General features: G+C 44.7%; 1 protein-coding gene across 1 annotated transcript; it reads left to right on the top strand.

The window, feature by feature from the left end:
* The first annotated feature begins 509 nt into the window (after window positions 1–509).
* On the top strand, window positions 510–20,197 carry emc2 (ER membrane protein complex subunit 2). The gene is made up of 11 exons (XM_034529175.1): window positions 510–584; window positions 1,266–1,379; window positions 3,647–3,711; window positions 4,589–4,674; window positions 6,166–6,223; window positions 10,546–10,631; window positions 10,987–11,046; window positions 14,197–14,278; window positions 14,543–14,653; window positions 16,279–16,383; window positions 19,977–20,197. Exons 1-11 carry the CDS (start codon window positions 545–547, stop codon window positions 20,061–20,063), a joined length of 894 nt encoding a protein of 297 aa, XP_034385066.1. The 5' UTR covers window positions 510–544; the 3' UTR covers window positions 20,064–20,197.
* Window positions 20,198–22,040: the final 1,843 nt, after the last annotated feature.

Below are 22,040 nucleotides of genomic sequence, written 5' to 3'. Positions count from 1 at the left end.
GATAGATGTCACATTTTCGGAGGAAACTGATGGATTCTAGACTCAGCCGACTGGCCTATCCAATACTTTGTGGGGATAATTATTATAAAAATGGAAACGGAGCATGAGAACGGCATCGTCCGGATTTTGAAGGTCTTTCTCTCGCTTGCTAACCATCATGCTGCATGTTGCTGACTGCTGAAGAGTGCAGTGGATATGCAAGCGTATAGGTTTACGGTATACTGGAATCACATTTGACCTGTGCCTATAAGCCAGAGCATGTGCACTTTATTTTACCTCAATGTTCTGTTGTCAACATGTACGCTTTTTAAATTAATCAAATCGTATCTCATTACATTTTAAAACAAGAACACTTTGTCCATCAATCGGTATTATTAATTATTATAAGTGTTATTACATCATTTGAAGATTAGAATAGTTACTACGGTATTATTATTATTATTATTAATAATATTGTTAAATAAAATATGTTCAACGTCAGGCACGCCCACAGCTGGCGAGCCCATGACGTAGGCACGGCGGCGTTTGCTGTCAAAAAAAAAAAATGGCGACTATATCAGAAATGTACGATGTGGGTTGGGAAGGTAAGACAAAAGATAATATAGATTCTCCCCAAGTGACATTGAGACTTGTTTTTATGTTTTTAAAGGTGTTACGCGTGTTCTGGGTTTTATTCAATAAGTGTGTTTACTGTGCAAGAGCACGAGGGAGACTTCTAACAAGTCGGAAGTGTGAAAGAGTAAGCTATCGCTAGTTAGCATGGTTAGCTAATGTACCGTGTTCATCCACACAGGAGACCCGTACAGCACGTCCTCGCCAGGTTTAGCTGTCGGCGGCGTTAAAGGCGCATTTAACGTTAAGCTGTGTCGGGGTATTCGGGTCTGTTTTCAGATAAAAACCTAACGCCTGTAGCGTGCTAGCCACAGTCACGGCATCGGCTAACGTCAGCTAACGGCGTAGCTGGAAGCTGCGTCGCAATACATGTCAGTGGCATCCCGTACGTGTTGCGACCACACTGGAGTAAAAGTTGCACTTGCTTCTCTGATAATTATATAATGTGCACTAACGTGTGGTTGTCTGATGAGCCCCATTAACGTCACCGCCGTCGGCTCAGATGATGGAGAAGCTATAGTGCGCGTGACAGTAAGCTTCAGATATGTGTTGCTATGCCAACTCTCATCCCAAAGTGTGTATTGCACATGTAATAACCGGAAATAATCACAAAGTTTAAGGATGCATGTTTTGTTTTTGTTTTGTGTCCACAGAGATGAGAGACAAGCTGCGTAAATGGAGAGAAGACAACTGCAGGAACAGTGAGCAAATTGTGGACGTTGGCGAAGAGCTGATCAGTGAACATGCATCTAAACTGGGAGATGACGGTAAGTGTGTCCAGACTACATAAATCGGTACACAATTTTAACATAATTCCAATGAATTCTTCAGCAAGCATACACACTGACTGATTTTTTTGAGATAGAACATTTAGAAATTAGATTAGGCGACAAGTTGCACCACTTCAGTTGTTTTGTAACATTGTAACATTTTTTGTTTTGTAACATTTGTAACATTCTATACTTCAGTTAACAAACTGAAGTATAGAAATAGCCTTTATGAAAAACTCACTCCAGGGGAGGCGAGTGACACCCTACTGTTTCGGTAATAACACAACTGACAGCTTGTCATAATTTCCTTGTGGCAGTGCTCACGGTATATAATAGAAATAAGCGATGAGTACAGTCTGCCGTTTATACACATTTTTGTGCGGACCTGAAATATTCTGCTCCCTAGATTTGGTTCTCTCCTCTTTTTTATTTATGTGGTATGCAGTTTTCTTTTGGGTGATTTTTAAACGGGATCTTAGGTTTTCCTGTGATGAAGAAAACACAATCCAGCCAAGTACAGAAATACAATATCTACTTCCTTTAAACAGATATTTAGGAGATTTTTAGGGGGGGAAAGGAAGATACTTGGAAAAGCATGACAGTTTTCTTTAACTTGCTTTGGTGTCTTAGATGATGAGTAGGCAACTTCACAAAGTACATTATCAGTCAAAGCAGAACATAACATTTAATAAACTGTAATAACTGTAAACTGGGATTACACGACTGTAATCGTAATGGTGTGAAAGGTACAATAGTACGCATAGTCTGTTGCCTAGTAATGCGAGTTTCTTGAGATTTTATTTCTAAGCAGGTGTGAGTTTTACTTACCATAAACATATTAAAGGTCATGGTCTCCCTTACTGTACTGTCCTTCCTACTCCCCCCCCCCCTATTCATTATGATTCATACAGTCCTCAAAAGAGGTGGATAAACATGCATGTATTTATTGAAATCAGCTCTTAAATTGGCTGTGAAATGGGATGGCAATTATCAAAACAACAGTTTGAATCATTAAAGTCAAGAAAAACTTGAGGCATTTGTTTGTTTTGGCATAACCTGCCAGACTTTGGGCGGAGTTGGATTTTATTATTCTTTTCGATTAACAGGCTAAGCACGTCCAGTTTGCTCATCAGAGCTGTCCGTCTAACATGTTGTATTAATTCCATTAATTGGCTTCTGCAGTCAGGCTATAAGTCAGTATGTTTATAATGTTACAGTTGACTGAATGAATAAACATTTCAATATATGTTTTATAGCTAACCACCAAGTGAAACATGTTTAATGAATGGTTGTGCCTGTTAATGATGGTGCTCCACTTGCCATGTTCGACAAGTACAATAAATATAACTGCTGACATGTCAACCTTGCTTGAGATTGGTTTTATATGACTAGAGAAACATGTATTTGACAATATTGAAGTCTCCACACAAAAACAAAATCTTAATAAGCATCACGGAGCAGAAAATAGTCAAAGCAGACATCTCTAATTGGAACAATTCATATGAACCACTCGACAGCATAATGTTCAAATCAGTGTCACAATGTTATGTCAATGTGATGTTATATGGACCACAGTAACTTACCACAGTCACACTATCCAGAGAGAGGGATGAGAAACAGCATGTCATTTACAGACTGGTTCGGTCATCAAACATTGTTTTTGTAACTAAACGGTAGCTTTGATCTGATTCATCTGCCCAACTTGTGACTCTCTATCACCTTTATCATGATTATCATACTAATAGTAGTTCAGATCGTTCAACTTTAGTCTGAAAGTGATAGGGGATCATAACAAACCTAACAACTTATTTTGCTTGATAATGTTACACTTTATTCTCTCAAATGTAAAATATTTTACAGAAATTGACTCAATCATTTACTACTAACGGTGTGGGGAAATGAATAACAAGACTGTAAAGCCTTCCACTTGAAATGGTCCTGCATTTATTATAATTATTAATATAGTTCTGTCCAAGTTTGACATTTTTGTATGTTTATTTTGTGATGCGTTTCATACACAGAACATGGTAAATGGAGCATTACATATGAAGTGGGTAAAGTTATTTTCAATGGACTCTCAAGCTGAGTCGCAGCATAGAAGCTTGTTTGTGCGAGTAGAAAACACGACGTGCAGCTGTTGCGGGACGGTCTGTTAAGTTGCAACGTCAAGTGTACGGTTCAATATGTAATTTGCCGTGTTACAGCAGACAGTGGAATGGAAAAGGGCGTTCACACAGTCCTCTTTGTCTGTCTCTTCTGCCCAGTATGGATTATTTATGAGCAGGTGATGATTGCAGCGCTGGACTGCAGTCGAGATGACTTGGCTCTGGTAAGTTTTTCTTTTTTTTCCCTTTACCGCTCTTCCTCACGCTCTAGAGCTTCAAAAGCCACTGTTCACTCCCTCGCAGCCATTCCTACTTTGCAGCAAAACCCCCCTCTGCCAAATGTGAAAATCTGATTTTTTTATTTGGCCAAATGGTATTACTCTGTCTGTACATTGGGGGAAAAAAACAATTTTCTGAGTTGGAATTAGAGGGTGTAGCAAATGAGTGGAGAATGCGTGCTTCAAGTGTTCGCCGAACTTGGCCATCTTTTTATGGAGTTCAACTCATTTACCCTCAGGATTTACTTGCCATCCAGAAGCTCAACGTGATGGTTCTTTCTTCACGTTTGAAGTATTCGCCGCTCTGAAAAGAATGTTAAAATCTGCATTCGGTTAAAAAAAAGAAAAGACAACAGATCATGGCTATTTAAATGGTTAATCTCCGATCAGTATGGGTATGACGACTCCCTCAGGCAGAAAGAATGACTCCGTGAGTATAGAACAGACAGGTCATTGGAATCTGTTCAGCCCCCAGAGTAAAAGCATTCGGACCAGCCTTCATCTGATTGATGGCGGCAACATTTCAGGTCACACTGCAGACATTCTTTCACCCCCCACACCCCCCACACCCCCCACCCCCCACCTTTACTTAACGCACACGGTAGGAACGGCAGATTCTCACATCAAAGACTGAAATTGGCCTTTTGAGTGTTTCCAAGTCTGTGCATTGAGTTTGTTTTAGCTGAATCACTGGCAACATCGGACATATTCAAGACAGGTGGATTCTATCTGTAGAGGTGTGTATGTGTGTGCGAGAGCAAGAGTGGAACAAACGTTAGTTGCAGCCAACTATAATTGGTCTCTCTCTCTCTCATCCTTGCAGACCTGTCTACAGGAACTGAGGAAGCAGTTTCCAGATAGCCACAGAGTGAAGCGATTATCAGGCATGAGGCTGGAAGCGTTGGAAAGGTAAGCATCAGGTGTGTGTCCCTGTGTGTGTGTGTGTGTGTGTGTGTGTGTGTGTCTGCCCGCCCGCCCTGCATTCCTTTGGTAAGAGGGGAACGGAGAGAGGAAAGGTTCAGCACTGGGTAGTCCTGTGTCCTTTTTAAGCCTGAGTTGGGGATTCCCGGGAAGGAAGTGGTCGGATCCCACTGTTATTTAAGGGGTCCCTTAATCTTCTTTGGTTTCTGTTCCTCCGTTGTTTCCTTACTTTGTTACCCCTCATTCCTCTCGTTGCCCTCCTTCTTTTCATGCTCTGTTTTCCTGTTTTGTTTTGATCTCGGCCCCACAAGTATGTTGCCACAAGATCCGGTTTGCCCCCCCCCCCCCCCCCCATTTTAGTCCTGTTCTGATCCCAAGAAAGGCTACTCCAATCTGTTTACTACCTCGCTCACATTCCCCACCCGGATCACCATTGCTGGTTTATCGGTTATGTCAGAGTTTGTGATAATTGAGAGTGATTGCTTCAGCGCTGTCGGATTAAATAAACGGCACACTGGGATCTAATTGGCAGCAGACAGAGCTACACTTGAATGACACAGCTTCAAAGGGCAAGGCCCTTCCCCTCCGCACGCACGGTTCCTAAATAAATAAAGCAAATCAAAGTGGCTCATGAGTGAGCCCGGTGCCATCTGAAATCTCCCAAAGTGTGGCTGAGTAATAAAGTGAATGTGAGGGAAGCGGCAGCGCTGGAAGTGGTGCTTCTCAGTGCTAATGGGAACCAGAGTTGCTTCTGTCTGTTGCAGAAAGTTTCTCATCACTGAACCCTGCGTTTGGCTGCTAAAACGTCAGCGTTGCAGATTGCTCCTAATAGGGGTAAAGAAAGTTCCAAAATCATCCTTCAGCACCTGATTTGACATGACAAGTGAAGTGCACATACCTCCTATTCCCAGATTTCTTTACCGTATGATTTGATATTTACAGCTCATAAATTTTCTTTTTAAACAGAATCATGTGGGCTAAGTCCAACAGTTTGAGGCGCTCTGTGTTGGATATTGTTGCTTATCCGGTTCATATATATGTGTGTGTGTGTTGTGGTATCTTGCATGGGCCAAGAGACGGATAACTGAACCAACAGCGTAGCTGCGTATCTGGACGGATGTAAAAGCGGCAATTATATTTTGTTTAAAGGTGAATCAAACTGGATACAATCAAATCAAAATGCAATCTTCAAAACAGAGCTTTGTTTGTATTGATTTCATGACTCATTGTGAAGCGATATAAGCCCCTCGCAGCATTTAACCTAAACTTAAATGGGTGTTTATTTCGTCCCTGTAGATCACCGCTGATTTCTGCACAGCCTCACTGTAATCATAGGAACCTGCCATGCTGTATACAGAAACTTGATTACCTTGAACTGTGTTTGATTTTCCCACTGCCACATTTTTCCCGACTGGGATTGGTTAAAAAAAGAAAAAAAGAAGTAATTTTGTTTTATTTTCTCTCTCTCTCTCGATGAAGGTACGATGAAGCCAACAAGCACTATGAAGCCATCCTCCAAGACGACCCCACCAATACGGTAAAAGATTTAGAAGAAGGGCAAGAAAAGGAGAAATCCCTCAGCTTAGCGTTCTTCTTTATGGTCTCCGCTTTTTAAAACTTTTTTTAGGGTTTTAAATCTGCCGAGGCACTTTGGTGTTAGCAGTGTGAGTTTGCCGAGTTAAACTCCCCTTGGCCTCTCTGACCTCAACCACAGTGCTCCACAGCCTTTCACCCACACAACTGAAAAGCGTTTAAGGGAAGGGGCTCGGTGGGTAGGGGGTGATTCATGCTCTTAGTCAGTGGCAGACATGTTTGGTGGGAGTGAACCGTAAATAAAGGTCTGGCCTTTTGAAGATGGTGATTTACTGGACCTTTCAGACCCCCGCCCTTGGTGAACGTGGCCGAGCTCCGGTCCCACCTTCTCCATTGCCATCGACCAGCTTCAGGTGCAAAGTCTGCTGTGTTCTGTGCTGTGAAATCAGACATGCCCTAAATAACTTTATTCAACTTCTCTGAAGCCCTCTGCTCGCTATCTTCTCAACTTACCATTCACCTCTGTGAAACGACTTTCAGAAGCATGTCTAGCCAGTGTTCTGCCAATCCCAAACCGCCGACCCAAAACAGCATGTACCTGCTGTTAATTGTTTCCATAAGGACATGTGGCCATGCGAGAAAATAAATCTTTTAAAGGGGTTTTCAAAAGCAACCATGACTTTGTTTATTTTGGCTATACCTCTCGCCCCAAAGATGTTCGACAAGTTTCCCGTGCCATGCCGACATGTGGATCACTTTAGATGTTTTAAACATTTTCTCTCAACTGGCAGTGAGTGCTACAGACACAGCATAGGCGTTTGTGCTTTTGGATGCCATGCGAAAAAGTAATAGCCTCATCTTTATCAAGCCACAGCTGCTGCCTCCCACCATGTCACACTCCCACCCTCACTTTATCAGTTCCACTAAATATTCGGGAGTGGTCGGGTCACGGGATATTCTTCTTTTTAAGGCAAGACTTGTGCTCAAAATACAGTCTGGGAAGTACAATTACAAGTTGTTTTCATACGGTTTAAAAGCATCCAATAAGTATCAATTCTGTCAAAAAGAAAATGGCGACGCTGCCGAACTTTAATGCCTCAGAATCAGCAACTGAAAGATTGCCAACTGACTCAATTCTAATGTCTCACTCTTGGTTGTCGGCATAAAAAATAAAAAAAACCAAGCAAAAACATTGGTACGGTAGTCTGCTTCCCTAATTTATGCTCAAGTCTTGATCCAGGCCATGCGTGAGAAGAAAATACTACCGTTTTATGTTTGCAGTGAATACTTATAAAGTATTTTATCCCAGTCATGCTGGCCAACACAGGATTGAAGAAAAGCCCACATATCTACGTTTTGTTCTTGAAAAGCATTGAACCTCCTTTTTAGACAATGGGAGTTGTAATTTCAGTGAATCCCAGGGCACCTCCCCGACATGGCACAGGTCTTCCAGTGACATCCTCGGAAAGGGACTGGTCGCTTTCCTGCTCTCTGCATGCTGGATTCTGCCACCCTAGCGAGCGGAGGCTGTCAGTCAAACCCGGGGCTTGAATGGAACAAAACAGACGAATAGGTCTTCTGTCCCTGCACTGTTAACGGTAGCGCTGGTATGATGGCGTCGTTTAGGGTCACCTGTCTTGTGAGCGTTGGCCACCTCCTCCCCTACATGTTCTCCAACATGCTCCAAGGGATCGGGGCCTGAGAAATGGCGGAAAATTGGCATCCGCAAGGAAGACTTGCGACGCATCCCAGCATGCGAAGCAGAGATTGGAAACTGAGCTGTTGTAATTACAGGCTGTGGAATAGATGTGGTACCCATTAACCAAAATTGTTGAATCAACAAAAATTGCTCAAGGTTTTTTTTTTTTTTGCCATGGCGGCGTCCAAAAAATGTTTCAAACTCTTAGCACTTCCATTTCTTGCTATGTTCCAATACCTACAGCAATGATCTGGCAAAATTATTGTCTGCGTGCGTAAATGCATTTATTCCACTTTTTCTTTTGTGTGAGCATTTAAAATTATGCATTACCCGCAACATGTACATACAAGGATGCACTAATTTATATATATTTTTAATCATGTGCCAATGCATCAATACTGAATGCCAAAGGTCTCATTTCACCCTAATTATTCAATATATATATATATATATATATATATATATATATATATATATAAAGCTAAAGCTAGTATTTCTTAAATAAGCCTCTGAGGTTGACTTACATCATAAGCAATTACAGATTCATTGTTGGACAAGTTGATATTGTCATCGGAAATTCAAAGCCCCGATTCAGAAATGGTTGACCGCATGAATGTGAAGTAAATTCGCAGAAATGATTGAGTTTGATGTACGAAATAAAATATTTTTTATTTTGTTACAGTGACGTTTGCGTCATTACTGCTCTGTAAAGATGCAAACCAACCTTTCACGGCCCCATGAGGCATTAATACTTGTACGTGCCCGTCTTTGCTCTCTCACTTCCCCCTTTTTCTACCATCCAGTTCCAAGTACAGTGCTAGATGCACCACCCTTGCCGTGATGTTTTTTTATTATAAGGGGAGATTGCGGTAGGTCGTAGCAAAGAGCCAGGGGTGATGTAAATAATCCAGTCCTCACTCCTAAGGCCTCCTCAGGCTAATTAAAAAAGAATCACGATAACAGGGGGATCAGACCCACTGCCAGGTTTTTCTGGATCATTAGTTAGAGAAAGGAGGAGAGAGAGAGAGAGAGAGAGAGAGGAGTGGTTTGGAATTGCTCTCATTTAATAAAGTGCTGTGTGACTCTCTGGACTACCAACTTCCATATGTTCCTTTGAGCCCCAAGTGGTTCTTTATCTGAGAAAGAAGGGAAAAAAACAAAATACTGGGAGAGAAGTGGGTGTGGTGATGGCCGGAGCGCACAAGTGCAAAAAAATCCCCATTCAAACCTCAATGTAGTGTTTTAAAAAAAAAATGAATCGGCTTCCCTTTTTTGGTATTCTAAGAGGAAATATCCCACATGCTTGTAATTTAGTCTGAAGTGAGTATACATTCCTGAATCTTGCAGAGCATCAAAGGTCTGGTGAAACGCACTGCATGTGCAATGGTGTGATCTTTGTTTTATCGTCAGTGGACATAAAAGAAGAAAGGATGGGGGTCGACCGTTCACTGTGTCAGTGTTGCGCGATAACTTCATAACATATTTGAATCATTTGCTCCCAATTTGCCTTTGGACCACACTGATGCTAAACACACTGCTACAGATGTGAACAGTGTTTTAAAAAAAATTAAGATACAAGTATAATACCTGTTGGGGTGTGCAGACGTCATTTCTTTTAATACTGTGTGAATGCTTGGTTTTTGTCAAGATGTTGATCTGTTGCCTTTTGTGTGTCTGTGTGTTTTTTACCCTCCTTGAGAAGCCCACATATTGCTTGAGGCTGCAGTGTCTCTGCAGGTCGCCTTCCCAGCTTGATGGATAAGTGGATTTCTTGTGATGGCAGTGTCAGACGAGGCCCAAATTTACAGCTCCCTAGACATGACTCACACACAGCTTTCAATGGCTTTGGTTAGCAGTGCAGGAAAGGAAGCCCTACTCAATCAAGTGCCAGTCCATAAATAAAATGAGCTGTGGCAGGGCAGTGCGCTTCTAATGGAGCGGCAGCCTCCTGTTAAGGTTTTCACTTACTACCAAAAGGAGGAGGAGGAGAGGGGGGGGGGGGGTAAAACATTTGGAAAAGTCGCAGCAGCAGGAGTAATACTTTCTAATACAGATTGATGAGAATCTAATCCACCTTTAAGGTCATTCCAACATCAAAACGAAGCGGAAAGCAATTTTCAGCTGATGTCAGTCGGGCTGGTGGAGCGCTAGATGCGTGCCGTGCCGGGCAGGAAGAAGGGTGTTGGGGTTTGAGGGAGTGTGCCATTTTCCCCACTTGGTTAGGTTATGACTCACCACTTTTATCTCAGCCACTGAGCTCATTCCAACTCCCAAACACGGGCTTGTGTGTGTGTGTGTGTCCATCTCCCGTTGGACGTCGCTACTAACTATTTCCAATCATGTCTCGGTAGGCTTATGTTCAGTTTAAGTTTCCCAGCAAAAAAAACCAACAACAAAAACGAATGAACTTGGCGTTCGGCGTCAAATGTGTCATGAAAAGATTTTCATGCTGATTCATCTCACAGAAATGATTCAGTCTCACAGCGAAGCTTTGGAACAGGATTGTGGTGTCCCCAAAAAGAAGCTAATGTACACACTTAAACTCCCAACTCTTACACTCACTCCCCCTCTTTCAGACAAACACTCAAGAGCTGAGCTCCTAATCCTGTTTACTCTCTGCTCCACAGGCAGCGAGGAAGCGCAAGATCTCCATACTGAAGGCCCAGGGGAAGAACGCCGAAGCCATCCGGGAGCTCAATGAGTATCTGGAGCAGTGAGTATTTGTACGAGAGGGGGAGCGGGTCAGGCACCCCCCTCCTCCCCTGGCTTTTATTTTTAATTAAAAAACCAAGTTTGCTTTCAATTGAGCTGGCACGACTTGTGCATGAAATGCCAGCAGACTGTTCCTCCTACCTTGGCGGTTGGATGACTGTCATTATAGTGAATGGTAATATTGTACTTGCATCTTAGCTATCACTATGTCACAACTGCACTCCCTGTTTTTCAAATTCATATACGGTACTGTGTTTGAGGAGGAGGAGGAGGAGGAGGAGGAGGAGGAGGAAGAAGAGGAAGAGGAAGAGGAGGAGGAGGAGGAGGAGTTATTGTCTTTTTTCTTTTGTTAACAGGTTTGTTGGGGATCAAGAAGCGTGGCATGAGTTGTCGGAGCTCTACATCAACGAACACGAGTAAATATTTTTTTTTTTTTTTTTTTTAATGCACCTTAGCATCCGTTAGCTTAAGGGTGATTTACTTTGCACTTCCTCATGGCATAGAACATAATTGTGACATTTCTTTGCCTTTTTTTATTTTTTAAATAAAAAAAGGTTCTTTAGCACTTAGAACATTGGTTGACAAGTGTGGTTTTCAACATTTGCATTCAAATGTTTTATCAAGATTTTAAAACGTGCATCCATTCAGGAGTAGACCATTAAAGGTTGTGACAGGAGGGCTACTTTCCGGCCTGCCCATTCAATATCCAGCTTTGAAACAGAAGTCCACATTCTTTGTGGTTATGCTGTTACCGAGCTTCGCTATTTATAACCAATTTGAACCGAAAGACGATTTCAATATGACCTTTTGGATTTACACGCCTTCTGTTATTACAAGGGTTAGCCAATAAGTATTCTGGAGTATTGATTTCTCAACAGCAAATTTAAGAAACAACCAAGACAGGAAATGAGCGCTGTGTTCAACCAGTTGTGTGCCCACTGTCTGTTTAAACACACTCACTTGACCTAAGAAATGGTTAAACCAACAAAGAAATGTCAGTGCTTTCCCTCATATCAGATAAAATAGGTTGGCACCATGCTCAAATTCACCAAAACGTTCCCAAGAGAGATTGGGATTTGAGTTGTATGCTGCATGTGCAGTTGTTTGTTTCTTGTGTGTGTGTGTGTGCGTGTGTGTGAGTGTGTGAGAGAGAGCTCCTTAAATGACAGATGTTGTGTTTTTAAAAAGTGCTTTGGAAACCAGTAATCTGTTTCCAGTAAAGCAGCCATATGTTGAAGGTGTATCTGTCAGTTTAACAGGGCTTCACATCAGACTGATGGCTTGATCTCCAGAGGGCCGTTGCATGGCCACAATGGGAGGCGGTGAGATGCCTAACTCAGCCAGGGGTCTGAATGGAGCCCTGTCCATGTTTGTCACATAAGAGTAGTTTAATAGGATTTCGGTCTTAAGCCCCCCTCTCCTACATATGAGAGCAGAAAAGCCTCCCTGGCCTCCCGCTGATATCTCAGTTGCCAAGGAGAATAGCCAGACAGACAAGAGAAAGGGAAAAAAAAAATTGTTTGTGTCACCTTTTATCCCCCCCTTAATTGTCTGGGGCTCAGACGTAAGTGAAGCAGTGTCTATGGTTGAACTATGGTTATATACGTGTGTGTGTGTGTGTGTGTGTGTGTGTGCGGGCACGCTGACTGCTTGGTTGCTCCGGTACGAGGGCAGTGGCAGCAGGAATGTGTAGCGTGGTGAGAAGGCTACTTATTGGATATTTCGTGCTTTTGTCCCGGAGGCTTTATTGCTGTAGTAGCCAGAGGAAATCCAGGGGTGAGCGGATTATCTCCCAGCTTATCCCAACACTTCTAATATCACACCATTCACTCCCACAGCCCCTTATCTACAGGCGTGTCAATTTCTTTTCTTTGTTTTCTTTATTTTGGGTTACAAACTCCCTGTTTCCCCTCCTCCTCCTCCTCCTCCTCCTCCTTCCGGATAGCCAGGCATTATCGTCGCTCTTTTCCAGAGGGATGGAGCACTTGCTGTGAGATTCCCAGGAGAAGGTGGTGGCACTCCCCCCCCCCCCCCCCCCCCCCCGACTTCCCAGCCAGAGAAAACGAAGGGTGACGAGAGAAGCGGGAAGAGAAATAAACTCTCTTCCCCTCACTGCGCAACACCCTGGGAGCTAAAAATATACAACGCAGCGTGTCTCTACACTGCCATTGTTGGGGGTTGCAGCAGGCATCGGTGTTAACGCATTAAAAATGTAATTAATAGCCCCCTAGTTGACACTGTTAAAACAATCCCTCATGCCAGCGGTGTTTAGACAAAGGATTATTTTTGTCTGTTTTGCACGGAGCGACTGCTGGCTCTCATTCTGACCCTGCATATGAGACTGACAGAATTGGACTGGTCATCCAGAATTACAGGATAAATAATATCTTTTTTTTCGCAGTCGGAGTCCATTTTTGTCTCTATAAACAGTCAGAATGTGGTATTGAAATGAGGGGGAGCCAATGCTGATGTTTTTTTTTTTTTTACTAACCTCCAAATAAAAACAAATGGGATTCTTACAGACTCTTGACGGAGGCTCCGACCTTACTCGAGCACCGCGGTACAGCTGCCGTAGAGAGCGGCGCGGTGACGGCGGGGTTAGATGGCTTTTGGGGAAGAGGTGAGGGTCTGGCTCTGGCACAAGACTCTGGTCGAGGGCTGACGGAGCGCGCTCTGTTGCAGGCCACGGCCACTGCATGAACATCTGAAAGTCTTTATGGAGAGGAAGTGGTAATTGTAAGCAGCCCTCAACCTTCCAAGCCCTCTGATCTACCCCCATCCACTAAACCCCTTCCCCCCTGTTTATTTCTTTCTTTCTCTGTCCCCACCTTCCTCTCCCTTCTACGCTGTTAATCTTTCAGCTAGTTACCGTGGCTGACTTAAACTCTCAGCATTTCCCTCCTCGATAAGTCGTGTATCTTTCAACCGATAAACGCCCTTCAAAAATGCAAAAAAGCAAAATAAATACAAAAAAAGGCATCGTTTAAGATTGTTGTGGGATGTGCTGATGGGCTAGCCCGATTTGTCTGTTGGTATTTCTGCCTCGGCTTCTGTTTAGTTCGGCGTGCAGAAGTTTTCCGGCTTTGTGTTCAACGATATTCTGTATCTCGGCTCGCCTGGGCCCGGAGAAGGGGAAACTGTGCATGAGAAGTGGAGGAGTAGCCAGATTAGTGTGAGGTCAACAGCTCAGCAGTCTGCTGCTGAGAAGTGATCTCATCTGAGTATAGGCGCTGTGTGCCAGCTCTTACTGTAGCGCTGACCTCAGGAAGGTAGTTAACTACACATTAAAGGCTGAAAAAATAAAAATAAAAACACACACACACACGGGCGGACAGGATTGATCCTCAGTTTCCCCCAAAGGAGTGCAGATCATCACCACACTGGATAGGCGTTGAGCTTTATTTGGACTCGGTAACCTTTACTTTAAGCTTGTAAATAACTAGAATGTCAAGTCCATCGCATGTCAACCGACCCGCACCCCAATCCAGATTTATACCTGCAGGTTTATTGGCCGTGGATGCAAAAGGATGACACGCGCTCCCTGTTTTCCTTTTTCATTTCCGCAGCTACGGAAAAGCAGCGTTTTGTCTGGAGGAGCTGATGATGACCAACCCTCACAATCACTTGTACTGTGAGCAGTACGCCGAGGTAGGCGCCCGTCCTGGATGTCCGTCATCGAGCATGAGGGCAAACTGTGGAATAAATGTTCGCCCTCCAGGTTAATGGCGCCTCTGTAAAACGGAGAGACACCGGCACGCACTTACCGTCGCTGGGAATACAGGCCCATGAAATATGTGTTACGTGTTTACACTGGGTTGTCATGTGTTGCTTATTCAGATGTCGTGCCCTCATTGCTTGCGCTTTCCATTTGAGCACAGCTTATTGGCCGTGTTTAATGCCTCCTCCGCACAGGTGAAGTACACTCAGGGGGGGCTGGAAAATCTGGAGCTGTCCAGGAAGTATTTTGCGCAGGCGCTGAGGCTGAACAACCGAAACATGAGGGCATTGTTTGGGCTGTACATGGTGAGTACTGCTTTGCATGAAGAGAAAGAAAACACAAAAAGTGTGTGTTGGGGAGCGAAGAAGGGGCTCTCAGACAGGTCATCGCACTGCTGACTCAGACGGTGAACTCCAGCGTCGGAAAAGTCGGCCCCTCTGGAGCTCTTTATTTTAGTAATAACACCCCTTTGGTTGGACTTAGCCAGTTTTTTTTATGTTTATGACTTAAATATATAAAGTAGCCGCGGAGTAAAAAAGGAGAAAAGCGCAGGAGAGAGGGAGCGAGAGCAGTACGACTGCTGCAAGCATTTTTGTCACCAACCAGGTGCCAGTTTGATTGTAGTCTTGGCCCAACGGCCCTTTTTTAATCTACATATTTGTTTAAACAGGATGTTGTCTGCTCGTGCCAATGCATCATATTTAAGTGAGACTCGACATAAAAACACAAACCGAGGGGGGCGGGGGGGAATAAAAGGGAAGCAGGTCCAACACAGAGGGGCCCAGTGTTTTCCCTCTGAGCGGCGCTGGGTTTCTTCAGGTAGTCCAAACACCTCACCGCAGCTCTTTGCCCCTGAAAGCACTCGGGAGGTGTAGGCGGAGTACAGGAGGCGCAGGGCGAGGGTCCCAAAACCAAGACCATCGCTTCTGTTAACGCTCACGTCCGCGTTGAGACTGAGCAGGCCCTGCACGGGTTCCTGACAAGTCATCCGCCAACACCCGGGGGTATTTCAGGCGGGGGTTTACTCTTTATCGGTCGCAGGTCTGTCTTGAGGGTGTGTTTTGCAGATAGTCAGCAAGTCTCGGTGGTCCAGGTCTTGACAGGTGCAAGAAGTTCAGTGAAAGGACAGGAAACGTTCACCACCACCTCGCACCATCTAAGTCAGTTGGACAGAAGACCCGGTAGCACTAACCACAGTCCGGTTGTGGGTTAGTTACTCTTGCATGGGGATTCCCCCCCCCCCCCCCCCCTATTCGGGGATAGCCTGCCTGGGTTGACAAAATCTAAATTAAGGTTGCTCTTGGGTCAAGAAAAAAAGAAAATGCTTACTTAAAAAAAACAAAAAAACAACCAGAAACCATTTGATAGAAAAAAAGGTTGATTGGTGTGTAGTTAAAGTTTCAGCATGCTGGTAGGGAGGGCTTTGAAGTGCATGCAGGCTTAAGCCCTCTGGGGTTTGCTGCGTGGAGATGATGGCAGGAACATGGGAAAGACATGGGATTTGCGGTTCGGAGGGGAGCTGTCGGGGAAGGCAGAGACCGTGATTCACACAGCGCTCCTCTCACTGTGCGCCGTTTAAAATAATAAAGAATATATGAAGACATACAAGGTCTTTTCCTCGCAGTGAATCGATGGTGTTGGAGGAAATTAGGCCCCGTTAAGTGACAATTTACGCACGAAGCATTAAAACACTCACTTTTTCCTCCCCGTGAATGATTTCTCCCGTGTCATCAGGCCAAGGTCTGTTTTTTCTCTCCATTCTGCCACAATGAGTGGTAGATGGTAAGAGCGGTCGCACATTCATCTCAATTACGCTTTTTTTTATTTTTATTGCCATTTCAACAAGTTTTGATAGAAGAACACTCCTTCCCGTGTTCTCTCCTTCTTTTTTTTTTTTACTTCTTCCCCTTTTTTTTTCCGTTCCTTCTAGTCTGCAAGTCACATCGCTGCCAGTCCAAAAGTTAGTGCCAAGGTGAAGAAGGACAATATGAAGTACGCTTCCTGGGCTGCCACGCAAATAAATAGAGCCTATAAGGTGAGTCGCGTAACAACTGTCATGACTGTCTCCTCTGTGTATGTCGTTCTTATCCTCATTACTCTCGTCTCTCTGTACGTTGTACCCACATCCCCCCTTCATTACGCCAGACACAACCACTTATCATATTTCTCTTCTGTTGTGCTTTTTCTTTTTCTTTTTTCTGGTCTTATTTGGACACAACATCTAGACATCCAGAAATTCCCCTACATTTGCATAGTATGTGAAAAGAATTCGCAACCACCAAAGGACCCCAGAATGCGGAGTGATCCCGAAGGGTGTACCCAGACACGTTTACCAGTGTCTGGGTACATTTGCTGTTAATGTGTTGATTTAAGGCCACAACGTCTGCAAAGACTTTATTCCGCACCCCGGCCTCATCGCAGATGAGCGCCCAGAGAGCCGTCTAGATCACTGGTTCAATGACCCTGAAGTGCCTTCGACCTGAATCTCGGAGGTCTCCAGCCAACAATGTAGGACCCTTGACGTATTACTACGCTATTACTAAGGAACTTTATGTGTGTACATGTGTGCCCACATATTGGTGTCGGGAAGAAAGAAAAAAGGTGTGCATGTGAGTAACATGGCTGAGCTCTTGCAGAGGTGTCATGGAAGAAGCGCCGACTTGTTCCTTCAGGTTTGACCTTGAAGTGGAATGTCATGGCGGAGGAGGTGCAGCTCGTTTTGTTTGGGTTCACACTTCATATGTTTGCAGATACAGATCTCCTTGATGATCTCCCAAATGTAGAGGTGGGTTTGGTGAAGTCAACTGACCCCCGATTGATGTCCGGTCCACACTGCTCCATCTGCTTTGATCATTGTGCCCGCTGACCTCACCTCGCTGTCTTAGGAAGTCTTTGATCACAGCAGGGGACATGAACACCTCAAACTGCTATCTTAAAAAATAATCATACACCAGAGAGTGAAAAAGGTAAATCATATTTGGAGAGAGGTCGGCAGCATCCAGTGTAACATAAGAAGGGTTGAAGGCATCGGGCTTTGACAGGACAGCCAGAAACAGTCTGTAAATCAACCTTTTCTCTCCACATATGACACCAATTGCACAGCGTTCTATATTTATCATTCAAACTGTGTTTTGAATCCGGCAGTTTCTGTATACAAGCACATCAAATCGGTTTGGAAAAGGGCATATTATAACATAACTGTGGGACTTCATATATATATATATATATAAATGTATTTATTTACAAAGGTACAAGATCCAAGCTATTTACAATATATATATATATATATATATATTTTTTTTAATTAACACTTTGAAACATATTTATCCTTCTTCCCTTATAAGTAAATTAACTAGACCGAAGTTGCTCCCTATCTTGGATCTTGCACCTTTTTTTTAAAATCAGGAAGCTGATGTTTCAGTGAAACCCTGAAACCCTTCAGCTACGCTTAAGAGGCCGGTGGACAACGTGGTAAAAAGGTTTGACTGTGTGGTGTTTGACCCCCCCCCCCCTCCCCCAACATGGGAGCTTCATCCCGCCCCTCTGCAAGGTGTGAGGTTGCCTCCCCACCTCCAGTTCAATGACTTCTGAGATCTTTTTAAAAGGGAGCGGCGGTGTGTGGGACAGCTGCAGGCTTGCTGTGGGCTCGTGCTTAGCTGATTGATGAGCCCCCCTCCTTTTTTTTTTTTTTAAGCGTTGCTCGTGTCAGTCGTCCACTTTTATTAGGCCCCGGTACCTGGTGATTGTCATACCTCCAGCGTGAGAAAAAGGTGGGCAGGTGAGTAGTGCAAGTGGGAGCAGACGTCAGCGAGAGGTCACGACTGACTGCGGGCGCCATTTAAAATGAAATGTAATGACCTCAGTGGGCTCGGTCAAAATGTAAAAGGGGGGGTCTTCAAAGCAGCACTACACGGCCGGCCCTCCTGTCCAGAATCTCCTCACTGATTCTCTGATTAGCTCTTCTGTCACGGACCACAGGCTCCCACTGCGTCATGACTCTATTATGGGATGCTCTAAATAGACGTGGGGCTGGTCTGGTCTGCTCCTACTGCTGGAGAGCAGGGCAGGAGTTAATGTGGTGGTCTCACCTCAGGCTGGAGAGATAATTGACTACCGGGCCCGGGGTAATGGCGCATTAGGCAGCAAGGCAATGAAATGCACTGATCATTATAGCTACCCCACCGCACACACACCCTAAATCGAGAAGAATGAGTCACACTTGGAAATTGCGCAGCCAATTGCACACCTTCGCCAACTGCTCTGTCTGACTGAGATGGAGTTTGGCAAAGGAGGAAGAGGGGGAAAAAAACAAAACAACAACCGTTAGCCGTGGAAATACCGGCGTAGGTTTCGGCTGCAGTTGGTTCCTGTTCTTTGTGCAGAGGCCCGAGCACGGTCGAAGGTTGAATTAATAAATGCTTTACGTTGAACGTAAGGAGCTCATCTCTCACCGTGGAGGACGTGCAGGGATGCGCTCTCTTTGCCCAGTGGCACTGAAACCGTATCCCCTGCCTGCCTTTGACTCCGGGTAATGGCGTTTTTTCATAATGATTTAATTGAAAGGACACCTTTCACATTTGATAAGGACGTTCATGTCCCTCTCAGGATGACTTTGACGATCCCCTGATTCAGGATAACCTTTTTCTTTTGGTTTCTACCCAAATACCTGCATCACTAATGTTATCCCCCTCAGCCACGACTGTGCACTTGCTGAACATGAGCATGTTAGCGTTTAGCTCTAAGGACTGTCTGTAGACTTCTAGTGCCTCACTTTCACGGTAAATAATGCTGTTTGAACATTATGGTAACTATGATGGAAGGTGAGGGGAAAGCAAAACTGGAAACCTGCATCTGACTCAAATGCGTACCACCGTTTTATTTTTAGAAAGATCTCGTACAGATTTATGTCAAATCTATAAATGTGGGTGAAGTGAGGGCAATTGGACCGACCCATTATTATGACCCTGGTCGCCTGCCCACGGTTACGGAAATTGTCCCTCTTTGGAATTTTTTTTTTTTTTTGAGGGGACGCCTCGCCCGTTGCAAAGTTTAATTGGGATGAAAAAGTGTGTGTGTGCCTGTACGTGCGCGCATGAGTAGTCCTGTACGTGCTTGTGGATTATCAATGGCGGCACTTCCTGCGAAAACCCCGCAGACACAGTTCCGAAATTAGATTGCTACGTACTCCCGTACTAGAGGCCATGGAAGTGGACTAATCATGTGGGCATCCTGTTTCGGGGCACACACACACACACACACACACACACACACACACACACACACATCTAAAAAGGCACTTATGCAACAGTTGAGGAAGAAAACCAGACGATTAGTGGCATTGCATGACTTTGCAGAGCCTGTTTACCAACGCCATCTAAAGACCTTGGTCTCCTCTGTATGAGCTTTTTTTTTTTTTTCTGGCTTTGAGAACTCCTTGATGTGCGGTGTAAGGTGGATGAGATTATCACGGCCTCTCTGATGCTGTGTTAAGTGCATTTGGCAGTGAGACCTAATGAGCGGATGTTCTCTTCTCGCCCCTCTTCTCTCTCTCTCTCTGTGTGTGTGTGCGTGTGTGTGTGTGTGTGTGTCCGTCCCTCTTGCCTTTCACCTTCCTTCTCTGACGTGCAGCTGGCCGGTCGCGGCACCAAGGAGAGCAAATGCTCCATGAAGGCGGTAGAGGAGATGCTGGAGTCCATGCAGATCACCATGTCCTAGATGTCCTCGTCTAGCTCCGCCCCCGCCCTCCTGTTCACACACAGCCACTCGGAGAGACACGGCAGCTCAAATAGCCTTGCAATGTGACCGGAACCGGATCTCTTTTTTTTAAATAAATGTTCTTCCCCCTTGTTTTTCCTTTTGAAGTTTGTAATTGATTGAACACGGACAATGGAAGACATTTGTTTTACTCGAGTGCAAAGCTTTCCCCACCCATCTGGAACCCACAACAGCAAATTCCAAGTACTCCCAATGTATTTGAGTTATTCTTAGCATTAACCCAGTTGTGATTTTTCCCATGGAACTGGTTTATGTTGTCCATCGCCATCCCATGCTGTCTTTTTAGAGCCATCTCTAACCCATGTCACTAATTGGCTCATCCACATCGTGTGATCAGGAAAGATAAGCTGTACAGTAAGAGCTATTTATAACGACAATGTGGAGGCCCCACCTGTCTGCACTGAGGTCCTTTTACTGTTTCTGTGCTATCTGTAAATGAAACATCTTGATCTAGTATTTTTGTTTAGTTTAATCTATCAAAATGTCTTAATAAAAGTAGAACTGATTACCTAATAACATTTTCCTAATGGGTGTTTGTAGCAGCAGAGTTTTCTTTCTCTTTGTTTTGGTCACGTTGCAGCGGTGACACATATCGTCCCATCTGAAGCCGCTATAATTATCCTGGAGAAGGATGAGAGACATTTGTCGTCGTGAAGGCAGATGTGGTAACAACAGGGGCATCTCTCTCTCTCCCAGTGATTCCAGCTGCAAAATCCTGCCTTTCAATTACCCCGGACAGCAGCTGAGGCGACTTCGGTGCGCTGAAGAAACACCTCTGTCATTTCAGTTTAGGGAGCCTCCGTAAACTCTGCCAGTAATTTGCGCGCCACGAGTTGGAAAGGCAAGAAAACATTGCATTCGTGAATCTGAACTGTCGTGACAGGCGGCGAGGAAAGACATTTTTTTTTCTTTTTTTTTTAGTGCTGTGAGACAGCAGCGCCGCTTTCCTCCAAAATTGGCTCGGCGCTGAGAATCGAGTCTGAATCGATCCGAGCGATCGTCTAAAAGTTGCCGCTCACCCGTGCAGGGGCGGCGGGGGCACGGTGGAAAACTCAAAATGTTGAATTTATGCTCTTATTTATTTAATTTTTTTGGGACGGTAGTCACAAGTGCGGAGAGCTCCAGTTTTTAATTCTCTCTCCCTCTTGGTCAGTGGACGTCTGCGTTTGATTTGCCTCACCAATCTGGCGGAACCAATGAAGGCCGCGGGACGCTTGAGCATAAACTGATTTGAGTTATTTTTACAGGGAAAAAGGGGGCTGAGGCGATGGAGCTCCGTTTGAAGAGTTACAGGCTGAACGCTGTTTTGATTTGAAGCAATGTTTTTGTGTGTGTGCAAAGAACACCGTATAGGTCATTTATGAACTTGTAGAAGTGTGTGTGTGTGTGTGTGTGTGTGTGGGGGGGGGGGGGGGGGGGGATAAAAGGTTGTCAATCAGTTTGACCAGGTGTCGTAAGACGTTTGTGTGCAGTGCCATACTGAGGCAATAGTGCCATCTGTAGTCTGGATGCAGAACTCTGAACCCTTTTGACTGCAGTGAGTGACGGTGCGCACCTGGATGTCGACGACCGCCGTCATGCATTAAACATCAGGCGGTTCTGTTATTTCGTGCCTCTCTGCAACTCTTGATTTTACTAAGCGAGGAAAAAAAGAAAAAAAAGTGTTAATGCATCATTTATCAGTCATGACTTCAAAACATACCCTTGTAGAGTCTAGGAGAACGGCGGGTTGGTCCCCCTCCCCCCCTCCGCGAGCCACGTGGGCTCTTCACTCCTGCCTTTCCGGCCTTCTTCCCAGTAGCTCAGATCTTACGGACATCTTGGCGGGGCCCATACCTGGACAGCCGAGCCAGAGAACCCTCTAACCCCCGCTAAGCTGCCGGGCTCAGTTTAGTGTGTGTAGGGGATTCGCTGTTA

This window comes from Cyclopterus lumpus, chromosome 25 (assembly GCF_009769545.1).
Source record: "Cyclopterus lumpus isolate fCycLum1 chromosome 25, fCycLum1.pri, whole genome shotgun sequence".
Lineage (NCBI taxonomy): Eukaryota > Metazoa > Chordata > Actinopteri > Perciformes > Cyclopteridae > Cyclopterus > Cyclopterus lumpus.
Note: the sequence above shows the minus strand (reverse complement) of the source record. Positions and strands in the feature narration are given on the sequence as shown.